At 53.0% G+C, this 21,912-nt stretch overlaps 1 protein-coding gene across 1 annotated transcript; it reads right to left on the bottom strand.

Annotated features, from left to right (window-relative positions):
- Positions 1-234: 234 nt before the first annotated feature.
- Positions 235-3,803, bottom strand: LOC100280894 (serine/threonine-protein kinase NAK). The gene is made up of 5 exons (NM_001371675.1): positions 3,666-3,803; positions 2,578-3,251; positions 1,613-1,870; positions 1,383-1,499; positions 235-1,114 (listed from the first exon to the last, which is right to left on the bottom strand). Exons 2-5 carry the CDS (start codon positions 3,229-3,231, stop codon positions 497-499), a joined length of 1,647 nt encoding a protein of 548 aa, NP_001358604.1. The 5' UTR covers positions 3,232-3,251; positions 3,666-3,803; the 3' UTR covers positions 235-496.
- Positions 3,804-21,912: the final 18,109 nt, after the last annotated feature.

The raw sequence follows: 21,912 nt of genomic DNA, 5'->3' as shown, positions 1-21,912 counted from the left end.
AACGGCAGACCATTAAACAAGCTTTCCACAGACAGGAATTCAACATCTCTAACTAACGCAACAGATATCATGAACAGTTTCCTTGTACCCGTGGCAACATGCCACATGAGATCATCATGTGGATGGAGACATTCGACAACACAAACGCTTGCCGACATGCAGCAACACTAGGCACCCAACACTTGGCGCCAAAGGGAACAGCAGAGACATTTGACGTACGGGCGGGGGTGAACAGAAACTGGGAAACGGAGTTTATTGCATTATGAGGTTACAAGGCCCACTCGGCACGCTGCTTCCACCCAATTCGAGCACAAAAAAAAGGTATCTACAACCTGGTCCTATTTACAATTCATCCTGTTCTGCTTTACTCCAGACCCAAGGGCACTACATATGAGGCCACTTGTCTTACAATACAGAACACAGCTAAAAACCGCTACACTACTAACAAAGAAACAAATAAATCCAAGAAAAGGAAATAAAGGAACAATATGGACAATCAAAAGCCTTCGACGCTAGACCTTCGCATAATAGGTGGTGTTTTCTTTATAGAACTTACACTCGGATCGTCCAGGGTAGAAGAGCATGCCCTTGGATGAAACAAGGCAGATGTCGACGACCTTGGTGAAATCAAGTGCTGGTTATGTGAAGGCGGCGATGGAGAGAAGGTTATGACAGGATGGTGAGGCACAATCCCATTGAGGGATGTAGATTTCAACATCACTTTTCTTGGTGCAGCAGAAGGTTCTTGCAGAGGATATCTGCACGGAACCTTTATTTCCTGGACTCTTGCTAGGGCCTCCACAACATCCCTCATGGTAGGCCTCTCCGATGGATCCTTACGCAGGCATTTCAAAATGATGTCTGCTACTATCCGAGCAGCCTTAGTGGGAAAGCGCCCTTTTATACGGGAGTCCATGATAAGAGACAAGCGACTGTCATCAGTAAGGAAAGGCCTACTCCAGTTGACAATATTGCGTTCTTCTTTGGAATAATTGGGATCAAGGTTCTTCCTTCCAGTTATTAGCTCCAGTAACACGACTCCAAAGCTCCAGACGTTGCTCTTGGGAGTGAGTAAACCCTTCTCCAAGGTCTCCACCGAAAGGTTTGCTGCAGACTGAAGAAAACAGATCTTTAGTGAACAACATGACGTCGATTAATTAACAGGTATGATGCAGGTTTTATATCACAATATTATACATATATTCTTGTTAACTGCACCCAATGTTACTTATAACAAAATAAAATATGTAAGAGAACCCACGCAAAATTGTAGTGTTGATGATACTACTATACTATTGGAAGTCTGGAACCATGAAAAGAAACGAGGCATAAGTTGTGCTGGACAACATAAACTTCTAAATTGCACTCATATAAGAACATACCACAGGTGCATTAGATATCTCCTCGGTATTGAAGCCAACACAACCATATCCTGAAAGCTTAGCAGTGAAACCTTTATCTATTTGGATGTTCAAAGTTGAGAACTCGCTGTACATGGCCTGAAAAACAAATGGAAATATAAATACAAGTTAAGTCAGCGGCTCGGTATTAAAAGCACACCTTTTGTGTGATGCCATAGCCCATAAGACCATAAATCAAGTAGCATGATCACCTGAAAGGGTCCTTCATCATGCAAGAAAGCTAGACCTCTGGCAGCACCCAGGGCAACCTTCAAACGTTTAGACCAGTCCATGAAACGACCATCTGATCTTCCAAAGAGTAGCTTATCTAAGCTTCCATGATAAAGCCGTTCATAGACCAACATCCTTTCATTAGAATCTTCTTTTGCATAATAGCCAATCAGTTTACATAAATTGGGATGCTGAAGCGATGCCAATGTGGTCGCTTGCGTTTTAAACTCCTTCAAACTCTGCAGGTGACAAACAATATATCAATATGTTACATCAGCAGAATAATGAGCTAGATAGTAAATATACAACTTAATACATAAAACTTGATTGACACATCAGCAGACCAGCCTACTGTAGAACACGTAATAATGTCCAATTGATCATTTAGAATTTTTAAGTTATAACAACCATTTCAAGTTAGCTCTGCATTTACTCCAAAATATTTCCTGAGTGGGTTATTAGACCAAAGTTCTCTACATCAAGGAAAGGCACACATTTAAACCTACATGCAATAGAAGGCATGAGATCTCAAAAACCAATCCAAAACAAACATTAACCAGGCCTGGGGTAACATAAGAAATGACTGGAGACAAAACAAAGAACAAATGAGAAAGAGTACATAAAGCATCTTGTAGTAAATAGTAAAGGCAAGATCAACTACATGATTGCTTCAGAAACTTGTTACCTAACCTCACACCTGCTGCGGTCCTAATTAGCATTCAAAAAATGTAATGGTATATTAATTATGGGGCTAGCCTAGCATATGTCAGCACAGTAGGCATTTGACCACATGCCCACAAAATGAATCTTATACTCTAGCCTGAATTCAGATCCTTAACAGAATAATTAATGATGCAAAATTACAGAATGGTATGTCCATGAAGTATGAAACTATGTCATAAATACAGCAGACACATGTTTGAAGATCAATGGCTGAGAAAGGTACCTGAGTGGAGGGGAGTAATCGAGCTACTGTTGCTTCAGTGGTCCTCGTATCAATAAATTCATCTCTAAATGTTGCCTTGTATGATGTTGAACCAAGTGTTTCTGAAACACACTGATCACTAGAAAATCGTTGGCAGGCAGATGAAATCTCCTCATAAGAGAAGATTCTAAGTCCATCACATTTCTTTAGAGGCAATGGGAGAGGGCCAGACATCTCCAATGGCCCGCTTACGTTGCTGGCTTTGAAGCTACCAGAGTTCCTAAAAGAATGTCCTTCGCGTGAAGGAAGAGGAAGGGGCAAAGGATTTGAAAAGCGATGCCCCTTTGTCAAACCTTCCTTATCCCTGGAGTCATCTTGATCTCGGTATTCCGAATATGGAAAGCCAAACTGATCAACCACAATAAGGGCTGATGGAGCAGACAGCACGCGAGCCCTGCTGTTTCTGTTTGAAACTTCATTTGATGACTCGGATATCTTGACCCTGTTCCTAAAACTAGGAGGAGCTGATTGCAAAGATGGCACATGAACTTCTGGCTCCGGAAGTCTAGAGGACGTACTTTCCCTTGCATCAACTGATTTCTTGCTTGGGACAAGAGGATTATCAAAATGGCTTTTCTTCTTCTTGGATCTGAGAACAGTGAAGCAACCCATCATTGGCACAGCTGAGAAAATTCCTGCATAATTTTTAAAAAAATCGAAATGTTATCACATATTGGAAAAAAATAAACAGATCCGTGTTACCCTAACATACTTAGTCAATTTAAACACAAAACTTATGCTATGTATCAGGTATGACATCTACTGAAGCAAAATCCTGAACAACAGACAATGCAAAATGCGTCAAGTTATTACAGATGAAAATTCCTAGCTGAATAATCACACTTCGAAAGTGAACCCATCACCAGCAAAGTAGAGACAGGATGGACCCAGTAAAAGGAAACGGATGAACACATCTACACCCCCGGGTATTTTTTTCAAAACAATCGAAGTAAGTAGGACCTGTAATTAGATCAGATCCGAATACAAATAGTAAGTTAGGGTTTGGGTGCTCGGTTTCGCACAGCGGGAGGGGAAAGTGGCGTCCGTACCTGGTGGTGAACGTCGTCGGCGAAGGGCTCGAACATACAGCTGCGACCGTTGCCCAGTCGTCGCCAAGAGAGACAGGAGGGAGCGCACGCCGGGGGAGGGGGGATTGGAAGAACAAGCAGGAATGGAACGGATGGGAGTATATATAAGCAGATCGGGTCTGCGACTGCGATGTCTTAGTAGTAAATAGTAGTGATTGTCTTCTCATCTATTGTCGTATCTACAATATAAAACAGTATTTTAGATGACTTATATAAATTAACTGCTAGACACAGTCTAATATAATTGGTCAAAGTAACAAGTAATGATATATTTAGATTTTATGTGCTACTGAACTTCAGCAGGGTGTTAAATTTTAGCAGTGATAAAGAATAGACTAAAGTTTAGCATTTTACTTCTATTTGATAGGGGTGCTAAAGAAAAGGAAGAGAACGTTATTGGTTTAGGGAACATTTTTAGCACACTTTAGCACTAAAGAAAGAGCTAATATGCTAATAGATGCTAAACTTTAGCATTGTCATTTTAGTATGTCTGATTAGTTTCATATATTCTAAACATTAGTAAAAGTATATTATGCTAAACTTTAGCTCTGTGAAAACAAACAGTTTCTTACGAAGGTAACGAGGGCGAGGAAAAGTAAACGAAGGTTAAAAGAGCAAATAGAAGAAAAGCCGCCCGGTCAAAAATAGAACGATATTACGAGATAGCTTTTTATATTTCACTCCATTAATCTCTATTATATTAAAGCATTAGTTTCAACGGTCGTTCCGTGTCAATATTTTTCAAAAAAACCTTATATTTCTTTAGAATCAACCTGCACTCTAATAATCTCTTCTCTAACACTATAATAGAAGAGTTTATGTAAAAAATAAGGTAAAATTATGTATAAGTGAATGTTTGAAGCTTAGTTGTTGGCTTCACATTCACACCCAACTAATCAATAGAAAACATATGTTTTGTGCTTTATTAAAACAAAATTTATAATACGTTATATATAAAAACTGTAGCAATGCACGGGCATATGACTAGTTATATTTTAAGTTTCTCTTAATCTAATCTTAGGATTTAAATGTCATAGAGTTTGTATCAAATTACTAGAAATTAAAAAAAGAAAATGTACACTACCAACTACCAAGCAGAATTGACAAGCAGGGAGATCGTAATTTCTAGAGTAATTCTTTCTCTCTGTTGTCAAATAAGATGGAGAAGGATAATATCATAATAATGTATGGCGGATTAAAACGGCATCATATATAATTTGGCAAGGTTTTGTGGAGAAAAATACAAAGGCAACGCGTCCAAATTTCTTGTCACACCAAGACACCATAACTACTAAACATATCTGCTGCGTGCTACAACCATGGTGTCATGAGCTGCCGACCTGCCATGGCAACAAAAATGACTCATGATATACTACCAAATACTCCCTCCATCTTATTATTAATTTATAATTCATTTGACATTTTTTGTCTCAAGTTTAACCGGTCCGACTTAATTATTTTTTGCATAAAAATAAAATAAATCAAAGACATACTTAATTCTAGTAAAAATTAATAATAATTGCGAGACTTTTTAAATAAGATGAGTCGGTCAAACTTGGATTAAAAAGTCAAACAAATTATAAATTGAAACAAAAGGAGTACTATTTTTCCTTTTGTGTAATCTAAGCCCTAGCTATTTGGATTGGGGCAAGTTATAAGAATCTCTTTCCACCCAAATATATTAGATTATATTGTAAATCATGAGACACTGGCATGTAAATCTTGAAATTGCCATAATCCATGAGGAGTATTTTTCTTAGTATATTGATATTTCTAAGTATATAATTGAACTAATCAGCGTCAAGTAAAAAAACGGAGGTAGTATTATCAATGAGGAGTATTTTTCTTTCTTTGAACTTTGAAGTTTAATTTTCTCGTTGGGAAAAGTGGTGCACCTTTGCTTGTTTAGTAAAGAACAGTGGGTTTTGTACTTCTCTTCTTTATTTGGGAATTGGGAACGTATAGTAGTAGGCTATCGAGGTTCCTCTCTTCAATTTTATTTCCTTTGCTGCTAAGATATCACTACCTCGGTGCCGTGAAGAGACAAGCGGCCGGGACGGCTTCCAAATTGTTGACGAGTCAGCTAAGATAGATATCGCTACCTATTCTCCGTTCGTTAAAACAAGGTCTAGCTGAGTAGTGAATACCATTATACCAAAGGAAAAAAAAAAGGTGGAAGCAGAGAAGATTACTTGGCTTTCTATGAAAGGGATCGCGTGCAGGCATCTTTTGTTGAAGTCATTGCTGCGCCGAAATGCCTCTCTTGTTGAACTGAACGGAAGGATCCAAACCTTGGAACACACAACTATCTTTTTTTTCTTCTGGAAATTACTCTCGAAACGCTAGCAGAACAATATGAGATGTTGGTGCAATCGATATGTGTTCGAATGGCGCCAAGAATTGCGCTTAGCACCATTTCATAGGTTTGACCAGCCTTGAGATTAGCTAAGAGCAAGGCTAATAGAAGAATCAACTGAAGGCTCTAAATGTTCTTAGATCTTACCACGTTATTTAGAGTCAACAATAAAATCAATATATATATATATATATATATATATATATAGTAAAAGTTATTTTTAGGTGACTCTAAATTGGAGAGAGGAATTATTTAGATTTGCTGAAAAAAAGAAAGAGACATTCTTAACTCCCACGTCAGGGTGCAAGCATGCTCTTGTTTCTCATAGAATGTGTTGGAATCTGATTCCTTATTAAGCACTCACTTTCTTCTCTCTCATGTGTTCTTATCTTGCCATCTAGGATTTAGGTGACATAGAACTTTATTATACTTGCTCTAAAACGTTTGTTTGCAGTACTTGCAGTTTGCAGCCCAGGCGCAGCTACTAACAAACAAGATTTTTTTTTGGCACCTAACCGAAATCGCCCAGGCGCATCTGACCGTACGATTTAAATCGAAATCACCCAATGACCCAAGTGTTTACTTTTTTGCACTGTTATTTTTTGAAACTAAATACAGTATATTAACAAAATGTAAATGGGAGTTGTACGTCAGACTGACTCCGCCGCCAAATCTAGTGCAAATCTGAATTTCGGCTTTGGCAGAGCTACGAAGGAGGAAGGGCATAATAGTTTCAGCAGAAATTTCTGCAAGGAAAACGTACTGGTTTTCAGAATAGAATTTTCCACGGAGCGGTTCTGAGAAGAGAAAGTCCAAGCGAGGCGCATGCTCGCCGCGAAACGAAGGAAAAGTATCATCCGAGGACTCGGGTGCAAATGCGCAGTACATGCGGAAGGAAGGCCCTCCCTCCTCTATCAGTCAAAGAGAGAGAGGATGGGCATTGAAGGGAATATCCTATTCCTATTCGAAGGGGCGTACTACTATACTATACAGCCCATGGTCACTTGGTCAGGTCATAGAGGTGGCAGCGGGACCCACGCGGATGTTGACGGGCCAGTCAAAGACGGGAAAAAATATAGGCAAGGGGTTTCTAGTTTTCCAAAAGGGAAAAAAATTTGGTGCAGCACTGCTGCAAACCAGAGTGTTTGCAGCCCCTCACAAAAAGGAGGATAGACCCCACCCGCAGGAACAATAATACAACTAAAACGTTATCTGCTGGACCTGCAGGTGGGATCTATCCTCCTTTTTGTGAGGGGCTGTAAACCACTCTGGTTTGCAGCAGTGCTGCACCAAATTTTTTTCCAAGAAAAGGAAGGGACGATCGGGACGAGGCTTTGACTGTATCCCGCCCGTCCGAACAGCGACCGATGGTCGTGATCGGCCTAGCGCCGCGCCAACCCGCTGGTCCCACCGGTCGGTCGGGAGTAAAGCTCGAGGAGGACCATGCACGCGAGCATTGATGGGGCTGCCTGGCAGGGCCGCGGGGTGGCATGATTGGGTAATCATCCGTGCCTTCCAGCCCCGGCCCTCTACGGCCCTTGATGTGCGGCGTGGCGAGCCAGGAGCCCAGGACCCAGGAGCGCACGCACCGTGACGCATGTGGGTTGGGCGCGTCCAACCGATGAATTCCACCGTGCGACTGCGATCGTTACCTTTCTCCTCTTTACACCTTGAGACCTTCAATGTATTGAAATAAATTATAATAAATTTTAACTTACCATATTCAATCGACTCAATATCATCTAATCCATACGGATTAATAATAAAACTAGCAGACTCTTACTTGGATTGCATACAAAATACCAAAAAACATAAAACGCATAGGAATTTTTTCCATCCGTTTGTAGTACTCGTTTGAAAAAAATCTAAGTTCAACCAATTCAAAAAATATAACTATATTTATATAAAAATAACATAAAAGCAAGAACTACTATAAATATATTCTATACTTAATCTATTGTATACCTTTTATACAATATTAAAGAACCAAAATTTCATTCAAGCTTCTTTGGTCCACATCCCTTAAGGCCTTTATTTGGCCACTATCTATATCTATACCACCGTATAATCCACCACTTTAAACTTTGCAAAATTCAACCAACCAAATCACCCACACACGGAACATACATTAAATCTACCAAACAAATTGCACCCAGACTTACACATATCGTCAAAACCAATGATTCAGATATATGGATACCACTTCTCCCTTACTCAAATTAAATGGACAATGTTATTTGGATCACCCGCCATTCCTCATCCATCCATCCCCCCTCCTCTGTTGCCTTCAGCCTCCCCCTCCCCCTACCACTGCATCCTCGCGACCTCGCCACCCCTCCTCCCCTCGCATTGCCACCGTCGTCGACCCCTCTCCTCCTCGGGGTCGTAGCTTAGCACAAGCTATATGCTAGTATGTATAAAAGTGGCCAATGATGTCAATTGCAACGTGATGTTCTTTTTTATCCCCTTCTCACTCTAGTTTCTAGTAGTGTTGAGCCTTCGGCTCTAAGGGGCTAGCTTGTGGCCAAGCGTCGGCCACATCATATTGGGGGTGAGGGAGTGTTTTGTTGGACCGAGTTGGTTAGTCGAAGGCTACCACTGGGACATGCCTTAGCTTGAGCCGAGTCACCCAGTGGCAGATGGGAGCTTAGTTTTTGGTTTAGGTAATGTTGGACGGGGTTGACCGACTATAGGCCATCACGGCGAGTCGGCGACAGGCCTTCAGTCGGCCCACCTAGGTCGAGTCGACCATAGATAAAGCAAATTCCATAGAGATAAAAAAAAACTTGGGAATATTTTTTTATCTTTTTTCTTTCCAAGAGTTGGTCACATTGTAAGTGTACTGAAGCTCATGTATTCCTAGTGGGTCGTTCCGATGTAGAGAGGCAAAGGCCGACACTATTTAGCGTCGCCGAGTCTGAGAGGGCCTTCACATGGAGTTGCCAAAAATCACCAGGAGATCGTTGATCTTAGAGAACCCGTCATCGCCTTGTTTTGTTGAATCATTTGGTGGCCATCGTTGGTGAGCACAACGATCGGGTGTGGTGTGAGGGCCAAAGGAGTTCACAATGATAGTACATGTGCCCCATGACCCGGTCATGATGTGAACACGACACATCCATGAGCTTTTCAAATTAGCTATGCTCAGCTTGCGACCAAGTCTTTTGGTTGTGCCGGTCGTGCTAGTCGTGGGGACCATGTGGTGGGTGTGGAGGTCATGGATCTGGGTTGGTCGTTAGACGGTGGCAACCAATTCTATCACATAGTTTGAGGAGGTCGCCATGACGACACCATTTCTCCCATCGGTTGCAAGGGGTGTGCAGCTCGACCCTATAGTCAAGATGACTCTTTGTTTGTTCATCGAAGATGGCACCAATCGCATCTTCACAGGACGTGTGGTCGCTGGCGATCGTTATTAGCACAGTGATGGTTTTGGGCCTATTGTGGCCTATGTTGTGCACCAACACCTTGTTGGTGGTGTCGTAGATAAACGAACTGACAACGTCGGAGATACTCACACCGAGCAACTTGTTGCAACATTTAGATCGAGATAGCCTAATATAGTCTCTCAGGGTCTTATTTAGTCACATCTTTCAAATTTTAAGTCTAGGGGGTTCCTAGGATGCTTGCATGTCCCCTAGAAGTTTCCAATGAAAGATTTTTGTAGATCAAACCACCCTTTGTCGGCGTTTCGAACCCGGGGGGTCCCTGGACCGACGAGTAAATTATCGCCGTGTGCCCCAGCCCAGATGGGCCGGCGCAAGACGGAGCGCGAAGGGGGGAAGCAGCCGGAGGGAGACGGGCGTGAGAGGTGGAATCTCGCGGCCTTCGTGTTTGTCCCGCGCCCAGGTCGGGTGCGCTTGCAGTAGAGGGTTACAAGCGTCCACGCGGGAGGGAGCGAGCGGCCTCACGAGAGCGTCGTCCCGTCCTTCCCCGCGCGGCCAACCCTCTGTAAGAGGGCCCTGGTCCTTCCTTTTATAGGCGCAAGGAAAGGATCCAGGTGTACAATGAGGGGTGTAGCAGTGTGCTAACGTGTCTAGCGGAGGAGAGCTAGCGCCCTAAGTACATGCCATCGTGGCAGCCCGAGAGGTTTTGGCACCCGGTTCGTGTGGCGTCGTGGCCGTCGGAGGAGCGCTGGAGCCTGGCGGAAGGACAGCTGTCGGGGCTGTCGAGTCCTTGCTGACGTCCTCTTGCTTCCGTAAGGGGGCTGAGAGCCACCGTCGTCATAGAGCGTGCGGGGCACCATCATTACTTGTCTGGTGGAGCAAGCCAGATGGGACGCCGGTCTTGTTCCCCGTAGCCTGAGTCAGCTTGGGGTAGGGTAATGATGGCACCTCCTGTTGACGTGGTCGGTCCGTGCCCTGGGTTGGGCGATGTGGAGGCTCCTCCGAGGTCGAGGTCGAGTCTGTCTTCCGAGGCCGAGGTCGAGTCCGAGCCCCTGGGTCGGGCGAGGCGGAGACCGTCGGCTGAGGCCAGGGCTGAGTCCGAGCCCTGGGGTTGGGTGAAGCGGAGTTCATCGTCTTCCGGGGCTGAGCCCGAGTCCGAGCCCTGGGGTCGGGCGAAGCGGAGTTCATCGTCTTCCAGGGCTGAGCCCGAGTCCGAGCCCTGGGGTCGGGCGAAGTGGAGTTCGTCGTCTTCCGGGGCTGAGCCCGAGTCTGAGCCCTGGGGTCGGGCAGAGCGGAGTTCGTCGTCTTCCGGGGCTGAGCCCGAGTCCGAGCCCTGGGGTTGGGCGGAGCGGAGTTCGTCGTCTTCCGGGGCTGAGCCCGAGTCCGATACCTGGGGTCGGGCGAAGCGAAGTTCGTCGTCTTCCGGGGCTGAGCCCGAGTCCGAGCCCTGTGGTCGGGCGGAGCGGAGTTCGTCGTCTTCCGGGGCTGAGCCCGAGTCTGAGCCCTGGGGTCGGGCGAAGCGGAGTTTCCCATGGCGCCTAGGGCCGGACTTGGCTGCTATCAGCCTCACTCTGTCGAGTGGCTCAACAGTCGGTGCGGCGCAGGCGGCGCTGTCCCCTTGTTAGATCGGTCAGTGGAGCAGCGAAGTGACTGCGGTCACTTTGGCTCTGTCGACTGGAGGGCGTGCGTCAGGATAAAGGTGTCAGGCCACCTTTGCATTAAATGCCCCTGCGATTTGGTCGGTTGGCGTGGCGATTTGGCCTAGGTTGCTTCTTGGTGAAGACTGGGCCTCGGGCGAGCCGAAGGTGTGTCCGTTGCAGGAGGGGGGCCTCGGGCGAGACGTAGATCCTCCGGGGTCGGCTGCCCTTGCCCGAGGCTAGGCTCGGGCGAGGCGCGATCGCGTCCCTCGAATGGACCGATCCTTGACTTAGTCGCACCCATCAGGCCTTTGCAGCTTTGTGCTGGTGGGGGTTACCAGCTGAGATTTAGGAGTCTTGAGGGTACCCCTAATTATGGTCCCCGAAAGTAGCCCCCGAGCCTCGAAGGGAGTGTTAATACTCGCTTGGAGGCTTTTGTCGCACTTTTTTGCAAGGGGACCAGCCTTTCTCGGTTGCGTTTTGTTCCGGTGGGTGCGCGCGAGCGCACCCGCCGGGTGTAGCCCCCGAGGCCTCGGAGGAGTGGTTTGACTCCTCCGAGGTCTTAATGTCTCGCGCAATGCTTCGGCTGGTCTGGTCGTTCCCTCATGCGAGCTGGCCGTAGCCCGGGTGCACGGTCGGGTCCCAAGTTCTCGGGCTGGTATGTTGACGCTGTCAACGGTCTGGCCGGAGTCGGGTTTGCGAGAGCATCCCCCGAGCCTCTGCACAGGGCGAGAGGACGGTCAAGGACAGACTCGACTTTTTTACATACGCCCCTGTGTCGCCTTTCCGCAAGGAGGAGGGGGGGAAAGCGCCATGCTGCCCTCGGAGGGCGCCGAACATGGTGTTTCCGGTGAGCTGCTGACGGGTAATCCGAGTGGACGCCCGTGCCCCATTTGTTAGGGGTCAGCTAGAGGCCCGGAGGCGCGCTCCAAAAGTACCTGCGGGTGATCTGCCGGACCCGGTCCCCTTTCGACGGGGTCCGAGGGCTCGATGCCTCCCTCTGATGGGATTCCGTTACAAGATCGTCCCCGCTAGTCTCGGAAATGTCCTAGGGTACCTCGGGAGCGTAGCCCGAGCCTTGGTTATGTATCGAACGTACCCAGAGTCATCCCTCGCTCTGTGTCTGAGGCGGCTGTGAACCCTTCGAGGGCTAGCCTACGAACCCCTGATCAGTAGTGGGCGCGGAGCCCGAGTGGCCTGAGGCGGTCGTTGAACCCTTCCGAGGGGCCGGTCTTCGAACCTCTGACCAGTAGTGGGCATGGAACCCAAGTGCTCTGAGGCGGCTGTTAAACCCCTCCGAGGGGCCAGCCTTTGAACCTCTGATCAGTAGGGAGGCTCGGGGCCTGTTTCCTTCACGGAGAAGGATCCTTTTCGGGGTATCCCCCTTTCCCGGTCCCTATTGTAAGAGAGAGAAAGAGGAAAAGGAAAAGGATACGAAATCGAATGACGTGGCGTACCTTTTTTGATGCGGTCATTATGGCAAAGGCGAAGCGTCGCTTGCTTCTCCTGCCTGAGGCGCCGCCTGTCCCACCGCGGAGTTAATGCGACAAGGCGAGTGGTTCGCGAGGCGGCCGTTGCGCGTGCGCGAGCCGTTTGAGGAACGGTCGTTTCGCTTTGAGTCTTTGAATCCCGCGGCGGGTTCGGGCGACGCGTTGAACGGGTCTCGCCTTGGTCTTTATATACTCGAGGGAGGGCTTGGTGACGGTTCTTTGCTCTGCTTCTTACTTCCTTCTTAGGTTTTCGCAACCTGAGAGTTTTAGCCAGAGAAAAGGAAACCGCCCACCCAGTCCTTTCCGCCGCCACCCCTTCTGCTCGGTGATGGCCGACCGGGTGACCATTGTCTCGCCGTGCGACCCATGGCCTTTCTCCACAGTCACAGCGGATGACCTGGAGGACCTCGTTGCTGAGGGTTTACTTCGCCCTCTCTCTGATGAGAGGCAGCCGTAGTGGATTCCCCCCCCCCGAGCGGAGCCGCCCCATCCCCGCCGCCGAGGTACGTCGTGAGCTTTGTCTCCTTCCACGAGCGAGGATTTGGTGTGCCGGCAAGCCGCTTCATGTGGGCGATCCTGCATAACTACGGGGTGGAGTTGCACAACCTCAGCCCCAACTCCATCTCGCAAGCCGCCATCTTCGTAGCGGTGTGCGATGGATACTTGGGGATCGACCCCCACTTGGACTTTTGGACTCATTTCTTCTCCGCAGAGCTTTTTTGCTTCGCCGACGGGGGAGAGAAGGGTCCGCGCGGCAGTGCGGGCTGGCGGCTGCATCCTCCAGCTGAGGCAGTCGCGAGCGTCGCAGTATATTCTCGCCGTCCTTGCGTCCTCGAATAAAGGGTGGCAGCGCCGGTGGTTCTATCTCCGGAATGACGACGAGAGGCTCCCGTCGTTTTCTCAGCGAGTGGTCACCGTCGCCGCCGATGCTTGGTGCTACGGGACCCCGCACGACATACAGAAGACTCTCGAGCCCCTTCTCAAGGCCCTGGAGGCGTTGCGGAAAGGAGGGCTCACCGCCACGGGAGTGATTGCCGCCATTCATCGCCGGAGGGTGCTTCCCTTGGCGGAGCGGCGGTTGCCGCTTTGAGAGATGACGCCGGAGGCTGACTTGGAGGGCTCGCGGATGTCCTCGGATCCCCTTCCCATCGACGTTCTCCACGGGCGGGTGGCCGTCGCGTTGGGAAAACCGGACGCCAGTGCCTTCTCTCAGCCCTTGATGCGCCCCGACCACGGGTGTGTGTCCCTGGTGAGTGTCCGCTCCTTCTTTCTCCTTGCGTCGGATTGCCCTTGGTCCTTACAGTCGAGACTTTTCATCTGTCTCCAGGAGGTAGGGTGCCACAAGCCTTCCCGGCCATGGGTCCCGGAGGACGCGGTGGACCGAGCGGCGCGGCGGGTTGCCGCGGAGGAGGAGAAGAAGAAAAAGGACGCGAAGAAGGCTCGGGCCCGCGAGCGGGCGCGGGCCCGAGACGCCTTGGAAAAGCTCCGTCGTCGGCAGGAGAGGGATGGACTCCCGAGGGAGCCGTCACCGGAAACGCCTGACGACGACGACGATGATGAAGACGATGACGAGGATGATGACATGGCTGCCCGGCTTGGCCCCAGCCCGGGTTTGAGGCTAGGCCAGGAGTCGTCAAGCCAGCCCCCGAGCGGGCTGCCGCCGTCAGTTCCCGGGGTCGGGACGCCGAGGTCCCGGCCCGGAGAGCGGGGGCAGACCGAGGGGGGACTCGACCCCTCGGCTAGGGAAGTTGAGGTGACCCCGGGGAGTCAGACCGAGGTGCCTGTTCCCCGAGAGCCGTCGCCCACGCCGGCAGCGCAGGAGAGCGACCCTCAGGTCGCCGTGGCAGCGCCTGGGCAGTCCGTCTCCCGAGCGTCCAAGGTGCCCAAGGCGAGGATGGTACCGAAGCTGGCGGCGAGGCGGACCTCGGCGGTACCTTCGGGGGTCGAGATCCGAGAGACCTCTCCTCAGGCACGGTTGATCATGGCTCGGAGCGGGTAAGTACCTTAGAACGTCTTCGTCCTGGCTCCTCATTTGTATGTCCCGACCGCGACTTTCCTTTCCTCGTCAGCAAGCGAAGCCATGGCCTGACCGATCTGGCTCCCCGGAAAGTCCTTAAGACGTCGTCGGCTTCCGCAGCCGGTGCCGCGCCGGGCCTCACCGTTCAGCTGACCTTCTCGCAAGGCGCCCCACAGCGGGGGGCTCAGGCGGCACCAGTCGCCGTGGAGCGAGTTCCCGAGGCCGGCTCTTCTGTCGAGGTGGTCGTCGCGCTGGGGGAGGCGGCTGGCGCAGACGTGGCCTCGGGCCCACCAGACATGCCGCTGGCGCTGGCGCCAGCTGTCGCCGAAGCCGCTGCCATCCCGGTCGGGGAGCGACCTGTCGCCGCCGACGCTGAGATGGCCGAGGCGTCAGCGCTTGGTGCCTCGAAGGAGGGGGGCGTGGAAACGCGGCCCGTCCCGCTGAGCGGTAGCCTTGTCCCTGCGCGGCGGAGCTCCGAGGGGCGGCGCCAGTTGCTCCGGTTCCGGACCCGTGAGGCTTCGGATCCCTTCTTCGTTCTTGACGATGAGCGGGAGGAGCAGTCTTGGGACGAGCTCCACGAGTGTGCCGAAGCAACGGTGGGGTCGCTCCGGTCATCCTTGGAGGTCTTTTGCAGAGACGTCCCCAAGATCCTCCAGGTAATGATTTCAGGCATACCTTTTTTGTGATCAAGGCGTCCTTTGTGACGCCCCGCTTCCTTCCCTCAGGATCTGACGGATCTGAGCGCCGCCAAGTCGTCGTTCATCCGCCACGAGGTCGATGTCTGGGGCTCGCTGCGATCCCTGAGGACCTCGCTCGCCGGGGCTACCGCGCACCTCTCCCAGCAGGGCGCCGAGGTGACGGACCTTTGGTTGCTCTGCGCCGATCTGAGAGCAGAGGCAGCGGCGGCACGCGCGAAGGTGCAGCGACGACAGTCGGAGTTCGACCAGGTCGTCGACGAGCGAGATCAATCTCGGGGCCGGGCTGCCGAGGCTGAAAGCCGGGCCGGAGCCCTTGCAGCAGACCTAGCCGTAGCCCAAGCCGTAGCCTTGGAGCAGCGTGCCCGAGCCGGAGGTATGTCCTGGCTGTTTTCGGTTTTCGTTCCAGCTTGTTTCCTCCACTTGTGTTTGAGGCCTTGTGCTCTGGCCGTTCGTAGAGCTCGAGTCTGCCCTTGATGAGTCCACCAGGGCGCTTGCCGAGGCGGCCGAGCAGAGGGAGGCCGACTACGCGGCCATGTCCGAGGCCATCTCGTACTTCTGCCGGGTCTTTGGCTTCGGCGACGTCCCCTCAGGAAGCTCCCCTCAAAGTCGCCTGCAGGCCTTGGGTGACCACGTGTACGGCAGACTCCGCGAGGCGCTACACCACGGTGTCAGGCGGGCCTTCGCCGTGCTTGCTTCCCACTACGTCGTGGATCTGGAGCGGGTCAGCGAGGGGTATTGCCTTCCTGACGAAGATGAAGCCGCCCTGGCTGAAGTCCAGAGGCTCGACGTGGCCGCCGCGGGCCCGAGCGCAGTGCTGGCGACCACCTTCGAGGCAGAGATCCTCCTGCCTGCACCGTCGTCCGAAGCCGGGGTGGACTTTGCCGAAGGCGGGGACGAAGCCGAAGGCGCGACTCCTTCCCCGGGCGACGCCTAACTCTGCCGGAGCAGTTTCCTTTGAATGCACGTGTGTCTTTTGCGACCGCTGAGGCCCGAACACTTTATTACCGTAGTATAAAGTCGTGCCCCTTTTCCTTTCATTTTGCGTGTCCGGCCCCGTTCGTCAGTAGCAGGGTGGCTTGCCCAAGTAGGAGTCATTTTTCGTGGTAGGTGACGAGTGAGGTATCCGTAACCCAGAGGCGTAGGAGTCCCTCGACTTAGTCAGCCTTGCCACTTACATGCACCCGCGTTCGCTTCTTGGGGTCCTGCTACCGACATAGCCGGGGGAACGCGGAAGCCTTTTTGATTGAAAATTTTGACGCAGAGGGGGTTCCCCCCTTTTAGCCCCCGAGGGAGGGTCGGGCTTTGCCGAGGCAAGGCTGACCCTTCCTTGATGACTAAACTTTGCGTGGGAACGAGGCATACGAACAACTTGAAAGCATCTTAAGGGTAGAAGCGACGTAGCTGTTGGATGTTCCAAGCGTTGCTGTAGACCTCGCCTTGACTGTTGGCCAGCTTGTACGTTCCGGGCTTCAGAACTTTGGCGATGACGAACGGCCCTTCCCAGGGAGGCGTGAGCTTGTACCACCGAGGGGAGTTCCTTCATCCATCGCTTGCCAAACTTGTTGACGTCGTTGTTGATCCGAGGCTTGAGTCCTTGTAGAATCAAGCCGTTGGCACGCTCTACTTGCCCATTCGTCATGGGGTGAGCCACGACGGCCCAGTCCACCCGGATGTGGTGATCCTCGCAGAAGTCTAGGAACTTTCTGCCGGTGAACTGGGCGCCGTTGTCGGTGATGATGGAGTTCGGGACCCTAAAGCGATGGATGATGTTGGTGAAGAACGCCACCGCCTGTTCGGACCTGATGCTGTTTAGGGGTCGGACCTCAATCCACTTGGAGAATTTGTCGATAGCGACCAACAGGTGCATGTAGCCCCCGGGTGCCTTCTGCAAGGGGCCGACGAGGTCCAAACCCCACACAGCAAAAGGCCAGGTGATGGGTATCGTCTGCAGGGCCTGAGCGGGCAGGTGGGTCTGCCTTGCGTAGAACTGACACCCTTCGCAGGTGCGGACAATTCTAGTGGCGTCGGCCACCGCCGTCGGCCAGTAGAAACCTTGTCGGAAGGCGTTTCCGACAAGGGCTCAAGGTGCTGCGTGATGGCCACAAGCCCCCGAGTGTATCTCTTGTAGGAGCTCCTGACCTTCGGCGATGGAAATGCATCGCTGGAGGATGCCCGAGGGGCTGCGGTGGTAGAGCTCCTTCCCGTCTCCCAGCAAGACGAACGACTTGGCGCGCCGCGCCAACCGCCGAGCTTCGGCTTGGTCGAGGGGTAGCTCTCCTCAGTGGAGATATTGCAGGTACGGGGTCTGCCAGTTTCGATTAGGCGTGACCCCGCTCCACTCCTCCTCGACGCGCAGTGCCTCACCCTCGGGGGCTGAGGGTGCCTCGGGCTGGGCCGAGGGTGCCTCAGACTGGGCCGAGGGTGCCTCGGGCTCGGGCGTGTCGTCGATCTTGACGGAGGGTTGATGCAGGTCTCGGGAGAAGACGTCCGGGGGAACCGTTGTTCGCCCCGAGGCTATTTTAGCCAACTCGTCCGCAGTCTCGTTGTAGCGTCGGGCGATGTGGTTGAGCTCGAGCCCGTAGAACTTGTCTTCCAGGCGCCGAACCTCATCGCATTATGCTTCCATCTTCGGGTCGCGGCAGTGGGAGTTCTTCATGACTTGGTCGATGACGAGCTGCGAGTCACCACGAGCGTCGAGGCGTCGGACCCGTAGCTCGATGGCGATGCGCAAACCGTTGACCAGAGCCTCATACTCAGCCACATTGTTGGACGCCGGGAAGTGGAGGCGTAGCACGTAGCATAGGTGCTTCCCGAGGGGCGAGATGAAGAGCAAGCCTGCGCCTGCACTTGTCTTCATCAGCGACCCATCGAAGAACATGGTCCAGAGTTCCGGTTGGGTCGGAGCTGTTGGGAGCTGGGTGTCGACCCATTCAGCCACGAAGTCCGCCAACACCTGGGACTTGATGGCCTTCCGAGGGGCGAACGAGATCGTCTCACCCATGATTTCCACCACCCACTTTGCAATTCTACCCGAGGCCTCTCGGCACTGGATGATCTCCCCCAGGGGGAAGGATGACACCACAGTTACCGGATGAGACTCGAAGTAGTGTCGCAACTTCCGCCGCGTCAGGATCACTGCGTACAACAGCTTCTGAATTTGTGGGTAGCGGATCTTGGTCTCGGACAGTACCTCGCTGATGAAGTAGACTGGCCACTGGACGGGCAATGTATGCCCCTCTTCTCGTCTCTCACCACAATCGCGGCGCTAACCACCTGAGTGATCGCGGCGACGTAGATCAAGAGGGCTTCTCCGACAGCGGGGGGCACCAAGATGGGCACGTTTGTAAGGAGCGCCTTCAGGTTCCCAAGGGCTTCCTCGGCCTCAGGGGTCCAAGTGAAGCACTCGACCTTCCTTAAGAGGCGGTACAGAGGCAGGCCTCTTTCACCGAGGCGCGAGATGAAGCGGCTCAGAGCCACAAGGCATCCCATGACTCTCTATACGCCTTTCAAGTCCTTGATGGGCCCCATGCTGGTGATGGCTGCGATCTTCTCCGGGTTGGCTTCGATGCCCCGCTCGGAGACGATGAACCCCAAGAGCATGCCTCGAGGAACCCCGAAGACACACTTTTCGGGATTGAGCTTCACGCCTTTCGCCTTGAGACATCAGAATGTCACTTCAAGGTCGGAAAGGAGGTCGGAGGGTTTCCTCGTCTTGACTACGATGTCATCGACGTAAGCCTCGACCGTCCGGCCAATGTGTTCGCCGAACACATGGTTCATGCACCGTTGGTACGTCGCACCCGCATTCCTCAAACCAAACGGCATGGTGACATAGCAGTACATGCCGAAGGGTGTGATGAAAGAAGTCGCGAGCTGGTCGGACTCTTTCATCCTGATTTAGTGATACCCCGAGTAGGCATCGAGGAAAGACAAGGTTTCGCACCCAGCAGTGGAATCCACGATTTGATCGATGCAAGGCAGAGGGTAGGGAACTTTCGGACATGCTTTGTTTAGACCAGTGTAGTCTACACACATCCGCCATTTCCCTCCTTTCTTTCTCACAAGCACGGGGTTGGCAAGCCATTCGGGATGGAATACCTCTTTGATGAACCCTGCCGCCATTAGCTTGTGGATCTCCTCGCCTATGGCCCTGCGCTTTTCTTCGTCGAATCAGCGCAGAGGCTGCTTCACGGGTCGGGCTCCAGCTCGGATATCCAGCGAGTGCTCGGCGACATCCCTAGGTATGTCGGGCATGTCCGAGGGACTCCACGCGAAAACGTCGACGTTCACGCGGAGAAAGTCGACGAGCACTGCTTCCTATTTGGGATCGAGCTCAGAGCCGATCCGGATCTGCTTGGAGGCATCGCTGCTGGGGTCGAGGGGGACGAATTTAACCGTCTTTGCTGGCTCGAAGTTGCCGGTGTGGCACTTCACGTCTGGCACCTCCTTAGAGAGGCTCTCTAGGTCGGCGATGAGGGCCTCGGATTCGGCGAGGGCCTCGGCGTACTCCACACACTCCACGTCGCATTCGTACGCGTGTCGGTACGTGGGGCCGACGGTGATGACCCCGTTGGGGCCCGACATCTTGAGCTTGAGGTAGGTGTAGTTGGGGACGACCATGAACTTCACGTACCATGGCCTCCCCAGTACTGCGTGGTAGGTTCCTCGGAACCCGACCACCTCGAACGTGAGGGTCTCCCTTCGGAAGTTGGAGGGTGTCCCAAAGCAGACGGGGAGATCGAGTTGTCCGAGGGGCTGGACGCGCTTCCCGGGGATGATCCCGTGGAAAGGCGCAGCGCCTGCCCGGACTGAGGACAGATCAACACGCAGGAGCCCGAGGGTCTCGGCGTAGATGATGTTGAGGCTGCTGCCTCCGTCCATGAGGACCTTGGTGAGCCTGACGTCGCCGATGACGAGGTCGACAACGAGCGGGTATTTTCTTGGGCTCGGCACGCGGTCGGGGTGGTCGGCTTGGTCGAAGGTGATGGGCTTGTCCGGACCAGTCTAGGTAGACTGGCGCCGCCACCTTTACCGAACAGACCTCCCGACGCTCTTGCTTGCGGTGCCGAGCCAAGGCGTTCGCCGCTTGCCCACCGTAGATCATGAAGCAGTCGTGGACCTCGGGGAACTCTCCTGCCTGGTGATCTTCCTTCTTATCGTCGTCGTGAGCCCTGCCACCCTCCGCAGGTGGCCCGGCCTTGTGAAAGTGGCGCCGAAGCATGGCGCACTCCTCAAGGGTGTGCTTGACGGGCCCCTGATGATAGGGGCACGGCTCCTTGAGCATCTTGTCGAAGAGGTTGGCACCTCCGGGAGGTTTCCGAGGGTTCTTGTACTCGGCGGCGGCGACAAGGTCCGCGTCGGCGGCGTCGCGTTTCGCTTGCGACTTCTTATTGCCTTTCTTCTTGGCGCCGCGCTGAGTTGACGCCTCGGGGACATCTTCCGGTGGGTGGCCCTGGGGCTGCTTGTCCTTCCGGAAGATGGCCTCGACCGCCTCCTGGCCAGAGGCGAACTTGGTGGCGGTGTCCATCAGCTCACTCGCCCTGGTGGGGGTCTTGCGACCCAGCTTGCTCACCAGGTCGCGGCAGGTGGTGCCGGCGAGGAACGCGCCGATGACATCTGAATCGGTGATGTTGGGCAGCTCGGTGCGCTGCTTCGAGAATCGTCGGATGTAGTCCCGGAGAGACTCTCCCGCTTCTGTCGGCAGGAGTTCCCAGGGCGCACGTACGTGCCCTGGAAATTGCCGGCGAAGGCTTGGACCAGGTCGTCCCAGTTGGAGATCTGCCCCGGAAGCAGGTGCTCCAACCAGGCGCGAGCGGTGTCGGAGAGGAACAGGGGGAGGTTGCGAATGATGAGGTTGTCATCGTTCGTTCCACCCAGTTAGCAGGCCAGCCGGTAGTCCGCGAGCCACAGTTCCGGTCTCGTCTCCCCCGAGTACTTTGTGATAGTAGTCGGGGTTCGGAACCGGGTCGGGAACGGCGCCCGTCGTATGGCGCGGCTAAACGCCTGCGGACCGGGTGGTTCGGGCGAGGGACTCCGATCCTCCCCGCTGTTGTAGCGTCCCCCACGTCTGGGGTGGTAGCCTCGGCGTACCCTCTCGTCGAGGTGGGCCCGATGGTTGCGGTGATGGTGCTCGTTGCCGAGGCGACCCGGGGCCGCAGGCGCTGTGTTGCGCGTGCGCCCGGTGTGGATCGAGGCTTCCCGCATGAAGCGGGAAGTTGCAGCGCGATGTTCCGAGGGGTACCCCTGCCTTCGGGAGGCGGAGCTTTCGGCCCGTCGGACCGCAGCGTCCTCCAGGAGATTCTTGAGCTCTCCCTGGATACGCCGCCCCTCGGTGGTTGACGGCTCCGGCATCGCGCGGAGAAGCATTGCCGCTGCGGCTAGGTTCTGGCCGACTCCACTGGAAGTGGGTGGCGGCCTTACCCTAACATCGTCGGCAATGCGGTACTGGATACCTTGGGGTAGATGACGCACTTCTCCGGGCGGAGGTTGGCCTGTCCATTCCTGCCCGATGTCCCGGCGGATCGGCTCAAGTGTTCCTGCTCCCTCGTCGAGCCTGGCCTGCACCCCGCGGATTTGCTCGAGCTGTGGGTCATGACGCCCTGCCGGAACGGGGACCACAGCTAG

Source organism: Zea mays, chromosome 3 (genome assembly GCF_902167145.1).
Source record: "Zea mays cultivar B73 chromosome 3, Zm-B73-REFERENCE-NAM-5.0, whole genome shotgun sequence".
Classification (NCBI taxonomy): domain Eukaryota; kingdom Viridiplantae; phylum Streptophyta; class Magnoliopsida; order Poales; family Poaceae; genus Zea; species Zea mays.
This window is presented reverse-complemented; position numbering and strand designations above follow the sequence as displayed.